This window comes from Syzygium oleosum, unplaced genomic scaffold (genome assembly GCF_021117445.2).
Source record: "Syzygium oleosum isolate NSW1041296 unplaced genomic scaffold, Sole_v2.1 Sole_v2.29, whole genome shotgun sequence".
In the NCBI taxonomy this organism is placed as follows: Eukaryota; Viridiplantae; Streptophyta; class Magnoliopsida; order Myrtales; family Myrtaceae; genus Syzygium; species Syzygium oleosum.
This window is the reverse complement of record NW_026607513.1, coordinates 2749088-2761350: the sequence shown is the minus strand read 5'-3', so window position 1 is coordinate 2761350 and position 12263 is coordinate 2749088. Positions and strand designations below refer to the sequence as shown.

The following is a 12263-nucleotide window of genomic DNA, read 5'->3' as shown; positions in this document are numbered from 1 at the left end:
TCAGGACTCGATTCGATTCCGATCCCAAAGTGGAAATTGAGGTAAAACATTCTGACATGCCTATTGAGGTATCAAATTACATTGATGAATTATGCTTTGAATTCAAGACTGCTCTTAAATGCATCTCTTCTTTGAAAAAGGAAAATTCATCACTGAGGCAACAGGATGTTTCACAAAAAGAAAAAATCGATTTCCTTCAAAAAGAATTTCATCAAGTCAAGGAAAGTCGAGATTTTCTTTCCAAAGAAAATGCAGTTTTGAAAAAGCAAGTTTCAGAAATTACTTCCAAATTTTCAAAGGGTTCAGAAACCTTGAAGCATATCCTTTCTATCCAAATTCCTTACTACAACAAATCTGGTCTCGGATTTGTGAAGGAAAGTGATAGCTTGATTGATTTTCCAAAGGTCAAGGAGAGATTAAAACAAAGACCTCCTCGACAAGCTTATAAAAATCATTTCAAAAGGAATTTTGTAAAACCTGTTGGTCGAAGTGCACTCAAGTGCTCAAAATGTGGAGATCCACAACATTTTGAGAATGAATGTCCTAAGGTCTGGAGACCTGTTAGAAGAGATTTTGTTAAGACAGCCTATACTAATGCTCAAGGACCCAAACAAATTTGGGTACCAAAGAAAACTTGAGATGTTGTGTTTTTTGCAGGTTACCACAAAGAGAAAAAGGAAGTGGTACCTAGACAGTGGATGCTCTAGACATATGACAGGAGATCCAAGTATATTCGTTGATCTACACAATCTGAATGGTGGAAAAGTATCCTTTAGAGGAAATACCAAAGGAAAAATCGTTGGCAAAGGAACAGTTGAAATTGGAGGACTTACAATCAATGATGTCTCGTTGGTAAAAGGACTCAACTACAACTTGATAAGCATAAGCCAACTATGTGATACAGGTTTCAGAATCAACTTTCAAGAAGATACATGCTCAGGGACAAGCAAAGATTCTTCTCAAACATTTACAGGGAGAAGACATGGCAATATCTATCTTCTAGATGTCAATCCAAACTCCACTCATTGCTTGATCTCAATCAAAGAGGATGAAGATCTATGGCATAGAAGACTGGGGCATATCAGTATGAAACAAATCTCAAAGATCTCAAACAAGAAACTGGTTCGAGGTCTACCAGATTTGAAATACAAGAAAACAGAGTTATGCAATGCCTGCACTCTAGGAAAACAAGTAAGAAGTTCTTTCAAGTCTATACATCATGTTTCCACAGATCGTGCTTTGCAGCTTCTTCATATGGACCTATTTGGACCAACCAGAACACAAAGTATTGGTGGTAAGAAATATTGTTTAGTCATTGTTGATGACTTCACAAGATTTACTTGGGTGTTCTTTCTTGCTCATAAAAATGAAACATTTTCATATTTTTCAAAATTTGCAAAAAAAGTTCAGAATGAAATGGGCTATTCCATTTCCTGCATTAAAACTGATCATGGGGGAGAATTTGAAAATCAAAGTTTTTCAGATTTTTGTGAGGAAAATGGCTTTCAAAGACAATTTTCTACTCCTTATACACCGAACAAAATGGTGTTGTGGAAAGGAAAAATCGTTCTTTGCAAGAAATGGCAAGAACTTTGCTGATTGAAAGCAAAATTCCTTTTATTTACGGGCGGATGCGGTTTTTACGACATGCTTATATCATTAACGAGCTTTTCTCGGACCCATTCTTGAGAAAACCCCTATGAGCTTTACAAAGGTAGAAAGCCCAACATTTCATATTTTCGAGTGTTTGGTTGTAAATGCTATATCTGAAAAATCCAAATGACCGCACTGGAAAGTTTGATGAGAAAGCAGATGAAGGATTTTTCCTTGGATACTCAACTTCAAGTAAAGCATACAGAGTCTACAACAAGAACTCTCAGACTGTTGAAGAATCAATGAATGTGAGGTTTGAAGAAAACATTCAGACTCACAGAGATGAATCTGAACCATCTCCCAACATTCAAGAATTATCAGAAGCATCAAAAGGCAAAGAAGATATAATACAGACTCAACCAGAAAGTTCAGAGTCTGCAGATTTTCAGAAGGAAAAATATGACAAAAACTGGAAACATAAATCCAGTCATCCGAAGAACCTCGTTATTGGAGAAATAGAAGATGGTATCAAGATAAGATCCAAACACAAAGAGAACATCAGCAACTTGGCTTTGATATCGAAATAGAGCCAAAGAAGTTGGTGAAGCTTTATCGGATGAAAGTCGGATCGATGCTATGCGGGAGGAACTTGACGCAGTTCGGAATCAATAAAGTATGGGAGCTTGTGCCAAGACCCAAAAATCATCCAGAATTGGAACAAAATGGGTATTCGAAACAAACTTGGATGACAAAGGGAAAGTTACAAGAAACAAAGCAAGACCGGTTGCAAAAGGCTATTCTCAAGAAGAAGGCATAGACTATGATGAAACATATGCACCAGTTGCAAGGTTAGAAGCCATTCGGCTACTACTAGCTTATGCTTGTTTCCATAACTTTACATTATTTCAGATGGACGTGAAAAGTGCCTTTCTGAATGGATATATCAAAGAAGAAGTATATGTGGAACAACCACCTGGTTTCGAAGAACCAAGAAAGAGTGATCATGTCTACAGACTCAAGAAGGCTCTTTACGGTCTGAAACAAGCACCAAGAGCTTGGTATGAAAGGTTAAGTAACTTCCTTCTGCAAAATGGTTTTACCAAAGGTAAAGTTGATACAACTTTATTTGTTAAGAAAAAGGGTAAGGATTTCTTAATTGTTCAAATTTATGTTGATGATATAATCTTTGGATCTTCTAACGAATTGCTATGCAAGGAATTCTCAAAGAATATGCAGAATGAATTCGAGATGAGTATGATGGGAGAATTATCATTCTTTCTTGGCCTTCAAGTGAAACAAACCAAAGATGGTACATTCATTTGCCAAGAGAAGTATGCAAAGGAGATTATCAAGAAATTTGGATTACAGAATTGCAAGAAGACAGACATTCCCATGTCTCATTCATCCAAACTGGACAAAGATGAAAATGGTAAAAAGGTTGATCAGAAGGTATATAGAAGCATGATAGGCTCTTTATTATATCTAACTGCTTCTAGACCTGACATTCTTTTTAGTGTCTGTATGTGTGCAAGATTTCAATCAGACCCAAGGGAATCTCATTTCTCTGCAGTAAAAAGAATAATCAAATACATTGGAACATATCCAATGTTAGGTCTTTGGTATTCCAAAGATTCAGATTTTACTCTTACTGGATATTCTGATGTTGATTTAGCTGGATGTAAAGTGGACAGGAAAAGTACTTCCGGTACATGTCAACTGTTTGGGAATATGTTGGTATCCTGGTACTCAAAGAAGCAGAGTACAGTTGCACTTTCTGACGACGCGAATATGTAGCATTGGGAAGTTGCGTACGCGATTACGTGGATGAAACAGAATTACAAGACTTTAATATTGAAGAATCAAGTGTTGCAATCAAATGTGACAACACAAGTGCAATCAATTTGACAAAGAACCCAATTCTTCATTCTCGTGCTAAGCATATTGAAATCAAGCATCACTTTATTCGAGATCATGTTCAAAATGGTGATGTAAATATTCAATTTATTGATTCTAAGAATCAATTAGCTGATATATTTACAAAACCTCTTGATAAATCTTCATTTGAATTCATCAGAGAAAAACTGTGCATTACTTATCCATTTTCTTGAAGTGTTTGATAGACAGGAAATTGTTCAGACTCAAGTATTCTCAGTCTGAACATTTTTCAGACTCACAAAGACAGGTACGTTCCTTATTCAAATTTTGGCGGGTATATAATTGACATTTTTGGCAGGATACTTTTATAATTCGTTATACTTGGAAGCAAATCAGGTATGCATTCTATTTTATCTGATAAAATCTGCCTAATATATTGATATGTTTGGTTAAGTTTTAGAGAGTATATTTTCTTCCTACTTGTTTAGGATATCTCTTAATTTCTAAAAGTACTTTTTCCTTCCAAAAAGTTATCAACCTCCTTTTTAAACCCGTCCTTCTCTTTTCCAAAACCCTATCAGTACGATCTTTTTCTCTCAAAAACCTTCCGATATACAGAGACTCTCCTCTTCTTCTTCCAAAAGATCGAAACTTTCGTCTTCAAAGGTGATCATAATGCCGGTCAAGATGGTGGCCCACAGAAGATCTTCTCGTATTCTTAATCAAGACTCAAAATCTACCGCACCGGCGGAATTTTAGAAGTTTCGGACTCGAATCCGATCATCATGCCGACCCTTCAAAGCGTCAACCCTCGGCGTTCGTCTCCACCGAAATCGTGCGGTAAAGCGATTTTCGGTTCATAAACATTAAACGTGTGTGGGAGAATTATCAAAGGCCGAAAAGGAATAATGCCTCTGAGTCGGCTCTTCGTGCTTGTCTGAAAGACAACGATCTTCGCTCTGAAACTCACCTTGTGAAAATCTATTCTGAATACTGCACTAAATCAGGGCAAGTTCCAACCAGCACTACTCCACAAGAAACTTCTTCAAGAAAGGGCAAAGAAAAAGTTGGAGAAGCTTCAACTCCATCTGAAAAGAAATCGGTTCATGTAAGCCCTAAGACATCTAGTGCTTCAAAATTTGTTGTTCCAGATGATGATGCACGATTTTTTGAGAATTTTGAGATAAAAGTTGGCATAGCATCCGGCTTGCCCGGAACAGGAGGCTTATTCGAGAACCTTGCGCATCGGATGTACTACAGTGTTACTTGATAGAGGAGTAATGAACAATAGAACTGTGGATTTCGAGTATTTGGAGAAGGCTGGAATTTCTGTACAGAACCTGTTTGAAAAATTAGGGGTTTATGAATTTTGCCTTCAATCTGCCAACACTTATGCTGAATTAACTGCCTACTTTTATTCAAATCTTTCAATTCTGTCACCAAACTGGTTACAGTTTACTATTGGTGACAAGAAAGTTGATTTAAAGGCGCATGAGTTGGCAAGGATAATTGGAGCCACACACTCCACTTTTACTCCATTGGCAGTAAGTCTTGAAGAGGCTTCTCAGCTAGCTTCTGAAAATCCGAACTTTGCTCAAGGATCAAAAAGACATCTCTCCTATTCTGACTTATCAAGACGATCGGTGATCTTGCATAAGATCATCATCAACTGTTTAAAGACAAAGGATGCCTCAAAAACTGACCTTTCGAAATCAGAGATCAAGCTCATTTGGGCTATCTTGACAGGTCAATCCTTCTCTCTTCCTCACCTCATAATATTCCATATGTACAGAGCATTACAGAAAGATAAGGGTCATCTGCCATATGGAGCTTTGATCACTCGTATCTTCATGTATCTCAATTTATCTATTCCTGGTGAGTTGCGAGAAACTATGCTTCCACTTATGTTTGTTGGAGAAAAAATGCTCTCCAAAATGAAGAAATTTGAAGATGTAAGGGACATAGTAAAAAGGAAAGAGGCTCAACAATCGGAGGCAAAATCATTTGGCAAGAAAGTTCGAAAGAAAAGGAGCAAAGGAAAAGAACCAATTCGGCAAGCAAGCAAGGCGATTCTCCAACCCCAATCAAAGTGTACAGAAAGAAAAGAAAAAACTCTTCTGCATGATGCAAATGAGGAAGCAGAAGCAGCACACTTTGAATCAGGTCACACTGCAGAACCAGAACATGTTCCTGAACCAGTTCCAAATGTTTCAGAACCAATTCATGAAGAGCATGTTTCTGAAGAACAATCACCTGTTCAGGGGGAGATTCCACCAGAATCAGCCGCAGGGTACAATCAGTCTGAAGAAGCTAATGACCAAGGTCAGCCATCTGAAAATCAGAACATCCTTTCTATTCTGCTCGAGATAAAGGACAAGCAGGCTGCTCTAGAACAAAATTTGCAGAACCTACAGAAAATTGTTGAGGAAAACACCAAGGCTCAACAACTTCAAGCAGCAGCAGATAAGGCGGAATTAGAGGAAGCCATTGCTATGTGCTCATCCAGCATGGATAAAGCCATAGGTCAATGCAGTTCGAAGATTGAGGAGGCTGTCTCAATATTGGAAAATTTTCAACTGATTCGTACTCCTAAAAAATAGCCTGTTTTTCAACATTTCTCTCTATTTTTTTCAATTGGTATGTAATATTTCTCATACTTATTGTTAGACTGGTTGATTTCTTAATATCAGTGCATTATCCTTTCTATTACTATTCTTTTTGTTGATGACAAAAAGGGGGAGAAATCATATTGCAGATTTACAGGTTATTCTCAAAGGAAGAAAGACACAGATATCAACAGAGTTTACTCTTTCAATCTGTGTTTATTGAGCTTAATATGTTTATTTATTTTCAAAATAATTCAATCTGCAAAGAAAGTTTTGTCACCATCAAAAAGGGGGAGATTGTTGAGGAAAACTCCTATTAATTTTGAAGTTGACAAAACCTTCTATGTTATTGTAAATACGTACTTATTCCGAATTATTCCAGTGCCGTATATTCGGAAGCTCGGAAGAAAGTTATTCGGAGACTTTACAAGCTGTCAAGTATATTTTTGAAGACCCACATAATCGAAGTTACGAGATTGAGAAGCGAAGATATTCGGATGCGAGATCGAGAAGTTATTCGAGATGAAAATGCAGGACGAAGAAATTATTCAGACGAAGAAATTCGTCGGACGCAGAAGAAATTATTCGGGCGCGAAAGTCTTGAGACGGGACGCGGGGAGTTCTTCGATGCGACGAGAATATCTTCGACGCGAGAATTCGAACGTAACACAACAGTAGTGATCGGCATGGATTTCACGGAAGGAATGTTACTCTGATTGTCTCAATCTGAATCAAACTGATTGACAATCAAACATCATGACAAGAATGCATTACAACGGACAAAGTTCTACTTATGAAAACCAAGATTCTGATTGTATGGGCGACCAGAATCAGCGGGATTCAGAATCTGTTATCCAACGGCTACTCAATCCTTAGTATACAAATCTGTCCAAGGTGAAGATTGGAAGATGATCCTCTGAATGCTGTCCAACGGCTAGTTTGGAAGTGGAGGAGTATTTAAGGAGATCAATGAGCAGCAGAAGAAGTACAGAATCAAGAATCAACAAGTCCAAAGTCTGAGCTTAATCCAATCATTTTCTCTTGTCATTCTGAGCCAAATATTAAGATCTTGAGGGACACTTTGTAAGAGTGATTGTGTGAGATAGAGAGTCCTATCATACACAAGAGTGTTAACACTCAGAAGTTGTAATTCCTCTTGATTACATAGTGAAATCCAGCCGTAGAGGCATGTAAGCGTGGGAGAGTGGACGTAGGCTTGCTATAAGCCGAACCACTATAAACTTGTGTGCGATTCTCTTTCCCTTATCTCTTACTTTACATTACGCACATCAAGAGCACCGTCTATATAATCATGCTTGAATCCGAACTTTATTCGGACTCTTCTGTGATTTATTTCATTTCCGCATAAATTACTAAAAATTGTTTTAGATCACCTATTCACCCCCCTCTAGGTGATCCTTGCTAGCTACATCACCCAAAAGATTAAACAATCAACAAGTCTCATCTAAATTGTTGCGGGTTGTTCTAGATCTTTGACTAATTTGGTTCAATCGGACCAATTTGATGGCTCTAGTTGGAGACAATGAGGTAAAATTTATGCAAGTGATTGAGGGTGGATTGGGAGGTTGTTTATATAGGTTAAGTTGAGCTTGAAACTTCTCAATGTCCCCGCTCCTTCTGATTGGCTTCATTTTCTCAGTTAAAGGAATTTCACTTGTCTAGGTAGGACTTGCGAACGCTAGCACAACTTCCATTGTCTTCGTTAATTTTTAGTCATGATAACCTCTATGCAATTGTTCACTTCTCATCCAAATTAGGAAATTTGTCAAGTTCGGAGCTCTCATGATCTCAAGTGCAAGAATTTCAGTTCAATGGGCTTCAAAATATTTAACAGAGTTGGTTCTACTTTCTAAACTTTCTGGCCTTTTTCTTTTTGATTTTAGCTTTTCTATTAAAGCTTTTCCAAGCCTTTTCCTATGGTGCCACATCTGTCATAGAAAGATTGTCATGTCGGCATTTCCATTGGATTTGATTGCACCAATTTGACAAGTTTTAAAATTGAATTGTGCTATTTAAATGTCCTAGGACCGATTGCACTGTTACAATAAATTTTAGAATTTTTGATACACTTATTGCTTCTTTCTTTTTAGGTGTTTATACATTTGCATTCTGATGCTTTGGCATTGCAATGAACCTGTGCTTTGGCAATTCCATGCTGTCAAGACAAAAAAAAAAAGCAATTTAATCTTTCTGCATCAGATTTTACTAACTTCTGTATAGAATGAGAAAATGCAAAGGTTGTTTAACGGTAAAATAAGAATTAAAAAATATGTAAATAAGAGAAGCTCAAGAAGTCAAGTCTCGTCTCGTCTCGTCTATGTTTTTGTGGATGGCCACTTCTACCACTATCAAATTACTCCACCACAATTCAAAGACCACGCATAATTTGTTCAATACAGAATGATCTATGGATATGCCCACTAACAGTAACATTTGATTATTTTCCTCATGACGTGTTGTCACGGCCACCTTCTACGACTTTCGCAAATTAAAGGGATGACCCATTCAGAAATGTTATCTAGAATTTGTTAGAAACGGTCGGCTATGTTGAATATTCATATATGCTTAGGACAGTCTGGCAAGAAATTGAGGTGGTCCTGTGCGTGGAATACGCGTTTCCCAAATATCTATTCCACCCTTCTCTCTCCCTCCACAAACATCTTTTTCATCTCAGCTACTCACTCAACAGCAACACACTCCTCAATTATTGACAAGTCAGTTTCATCTTTTATACAGATATCAATAATCTCATTCATTCTAGATCTGCCAAGCTGAGAGAGAGAGAGAGAGAGATCTAAATCTGCTAAGCTGCAAACTCCTGCTATGGTGAGCTTAGATGCAGGAACATCACCGGGAAGCGAGTACCAAGTGTTCCTGAGCTTCAGAGGACCTGACACTCGGACTGGATTCACTGACGTCCTCTTCCATAGCTTGACTGGTGCTAGAATCTGCGTCTTTCGAGACAACGAAGAGCTCCGTGTCGGGGAAAGAATTGACGGATCGCTTCACCAAGCAATCAACAACTCTAGGATATACATACCCGTTTTCTCTCAGACCTACGCTTCGAGCCAATGGTGCCTCCGCGAACTTGTGCAAATCGTGGCAAATACCTGCAAATCAGAAGGTAATAAAGAGATCCTACCTATTTTCTTCGACGTGGAACCTGATGATGTTAAGCTTAAAACTCCGTTGTATCGGGATGCGATACTAAATTTGGAGCGCGACAAGAAGTTGAGCAATGAGCAAGTACATGCGTGTAGAGAGGCTCTTATGGAGGTTGATGCGATAAAGGGGTGGGAAGTGAAGAAGTATAAAGGGTAAGCTAGCTGTTTTCTAGATACTTGTTTCCCCAATTCTTTTCAGCACTTAATCATAGATATAAAAATTATAGTAAGATTGACATGGGAGTTTCATTAAAGTAATACTGAATGATGAACCTATGCTACGTTTGTCAAAAAATGTGAAACTTCTTAACAAGGTCATCCTATATAATGAGCGAGTAATGATATGAACAGCTAGGTAGCTAAATTAATATTTGATTGTGGTTAGTGAGAGGAAACAGATTGGGATAATGAAATGCCATGTACATGCCTATCTACTCGTTTAAACTTTCAACGCATTAAACATTTCTCCTCTTGAATGCACCATGTTCAATTTTTATAATCATCGCTCGAACATATACCGTAAAGTGTCAATTTCAAATGCAAAATATTCATACGATCTATTTTGCACCAACATTTATCAACATAATCCCAAGATTGCTATTCTCATTTGGACTCTAAGTCAATTTTCGGGTCATGAGATGGCCCACGTGTCGCCAAGCGCAAAACAGTATGTTTTGGAGCAATGTTAATGTCCAATGTGGACTCTTAGAGGATCACTTCTAGATCGTTAAGGTCAAACAGTATTTATCCAATTGTTGTGTAGTCTATACGGTGCTTGAATAACATCATTACTAGCCAGGTAATCGCGATTTCGCTTTTCCCCCGCTAAAATGGTTTTCCATTGTCTCAGTCATGGCGAACTGATCAACTTGGTAGTTGAGGAGGTTGTGGAAAAGTTGAAGACAAAACATAGATTGGTTACTGAACATTTAGTTGGAATTGATGAACGAGTTGAAGCAGTAAGCAAATTGTTAGACGTCGATTCTTGCGACATTCGACTCATTCAAATTCATGGCATGGGAGGTATCGGTAAAACGACTCTTGCCAAGGTTGTCTTCAACCAACTCTCTTCTCATTTTGGAAGCTGCTGTTGTTTCCTTGAAGATGTTCGAGCGAAGTCATCAAGAACTAATGGCTTAGTCGAGTTGCAAAAGAAGTTATTATCTGAAATCGGCGTTCATGCAGGAACAAGGAGCATTGACGAAATTGATTATGGAACGAAGAGGACTGGACAAGCACTGTGCAATAAGAAACTCTTCATTGTACTTGATGATGTTGATAACATCGAACAAGTGGAGAAATTAATTGGAAAGAGTACTTTGTATTTCGGATCTAGAATATTGATTACAACTAGAAATAAAGATGTTTTGCGAATCAATAGTTTAAAGTGTCAAATTTTAGATTATGAAATGGAGATGATGAGTACCGATTGTGCCCTTGAGCTTTTCAGTAGGCATGCATTTAATAGAGACTTTCCTCCAAATGATTACAATAATCTTTCAAGGAAAATCGTATCTTCTACTGGGAGACTTCCGTTGGCTCTAGAAGTAATTGGTTCGTTACTCTTCCACAAAAAGCAAGAACTATGGAAAGAGATATTGGACAAGTTAAGAAAATCACCTCATGAGGATGTTTTTGGAAAGTTGAAGATCAGCTATGATGCCTTGAATTTCGAGCAACAACAAATTTTTCTCGATATCGCATGCTTTTTTATTGGTAGGGATAAGCACAATGCAATTTACATGTGGAGAGATTGTCAGTTTTTCCCTAATACTGGAATTGATGTCCTAATCAGCATGTCTTTGGTAAAGATTGGGGAGGACAATAATTTTTGGATGCATGATCAACTCATAGATCTTGGAATAGAAATTGTTCGTCAAGAAAATCCAATAAATCCCGGAAAGCGTAGCAGGTTACGGAATTGCAATGAGATCCTTGATACTATAACCACAAAGGAGGTAAAGCACTAGGATGCTCTTTTTTCTTTCTTTTTTCTCCCATTTTAATCCTTTTCCTCTAAAATAAATTATTAAAGACCACTCATTTCTTGCCCTCATATGCAGATGAAAAATGTTCAAGCATTGGATCTTGATCTACGCGGCAGTTATCTTGAGGTCGTTATTAGAAGTGAAGAGATTGGAAGGTTTGAACATCTAAGATACCTCAAATTAAATGGGGGAACCTTTGTTGGTAACTTAGCGAATCATCTTACCAATTTAAGATGGATTTGTTGGAGTTGTCCTTCTCCAACCTCTAAGCTAACCAACATGCACTTAAAGAATGTGGTCATTCTTGAATTAATGGACAATGAATTCATAGATGATTCGAAACTGCAAAGCACGATCAAGGTCTGTAATATACTTATTCTTGTTCTATTTTCTTTGAAAGTAATATATGACTGTTCATCCATTTAATAATGCATTCATTTTGACAGATGGCGAGGAAATTGAAAGTTCTTTCTCTAGTAAGTTGTCACAAAATAATCAGGACACCAGACTTCTCTGGATGCCCGAATTTAGAGAGACTTACTTTCGATGATTGTTCCAATTTGAGGAAAATTGATGGCTCTATTGGGAAGTTGAAGTGTCTGATTGATCTGATGATTCATTCGTGCTCTTCTCTTGAAGATTTGCCTGAAGAAATCAGGGAGCTAGTGAATCTTAAGAGCTTCTCTGTATTATGGTGTAAAGTGAAGAAAGTCCCAAATTCGTTATGGAAGTTGAGATCATTACATGAGGTGCACTTTTCAAGTGACTTTGATGGATTAGATTCAGCAAATTCATGGGAGTTACCTAGTTCTATTGGAATGCTTCAAAATCTGGAAGTCCTTCGAATCACTAGTGAGAATTTGAAAGGCCAACTTCCTTCTGGAATTGGAAGTCTGCCCTTTCTAAGAATTATAGATCTATCGTATACTCTAATTAGTGAAGTTCCACAGACCCTTAGCATGCTTCCTCGCCTACAAAGATTGAAGTTGCGGGCATGTTCTAAGATTCAAGAGTTG

At 37.7% G+C, this 12263-nt stretch overlaps 1 protein-coding gene, 1 long non-coding RNA gene and 1 pseudogene across 2 annotated transcripts; 2 read left to right on the top strand and 1 right to left on the bottom strand.

Moving 5' to 3' along the window:
• LOC115677850 (disease resistance protein L6-like) overlaps nt 1-12263 on the top strand; it is a 46778-nt pseudogene that overhangs the window by 31382 nt on the left and 3133 nt on the right.
• On the bottom strand, nt 8575-9264 carry LOC130135232 (uncharacterized). The gene is made up of 2 exons (XR_008814681.1): nt 9136-9264; nt 8575-9049 (listed from the first exon to the last, which is right to left on the bottom strand). It is a non-coding gene; the product is annotated as an uncharacterized LOC130135232 (long non-coding RNA).
• On the top strand, nt 8919-11688 carry LOC130134492 (disease resistance protein L6-like). The gene is made up of 3 exons (XM_030601080.2): nt 8919-9412; nt 10110-11217; nt 11323-11688. The coding sequence occupies exons 1-3, from the start codon at nt 8919-8921 to the stop codon at nt 11671-11673; spliced, it is 1953 nt and encodes a 650-aa protein (XP_030456940.2). The 3' UTR covers nt 11674-11688.

Bases quoted from the DNA above. Each gene is read 5' to 3' on its own strand.
- LOC130134492 (XM_030601080.2), top strand. From the start codon at position 8,919: ATGGTGAGCTTAGATGCAGGAACATCACCGGGAAGCGAGTACCAAGTG. The intron at 9,413-10,109 runs GTAAGCTAGCTG...CCATTGTCTCAG, and splicing joins GAAGTGAAGAAGTATAAAGG to TCATGGCGAACTGATCAACT. The intron at 11,218-11,322 runs GTAAAGCACTAG...CCTCATATGCAG, and splicing joins ATACTATAACCACAAAGGAG to ATGAAAAATGTTCAAGCATT.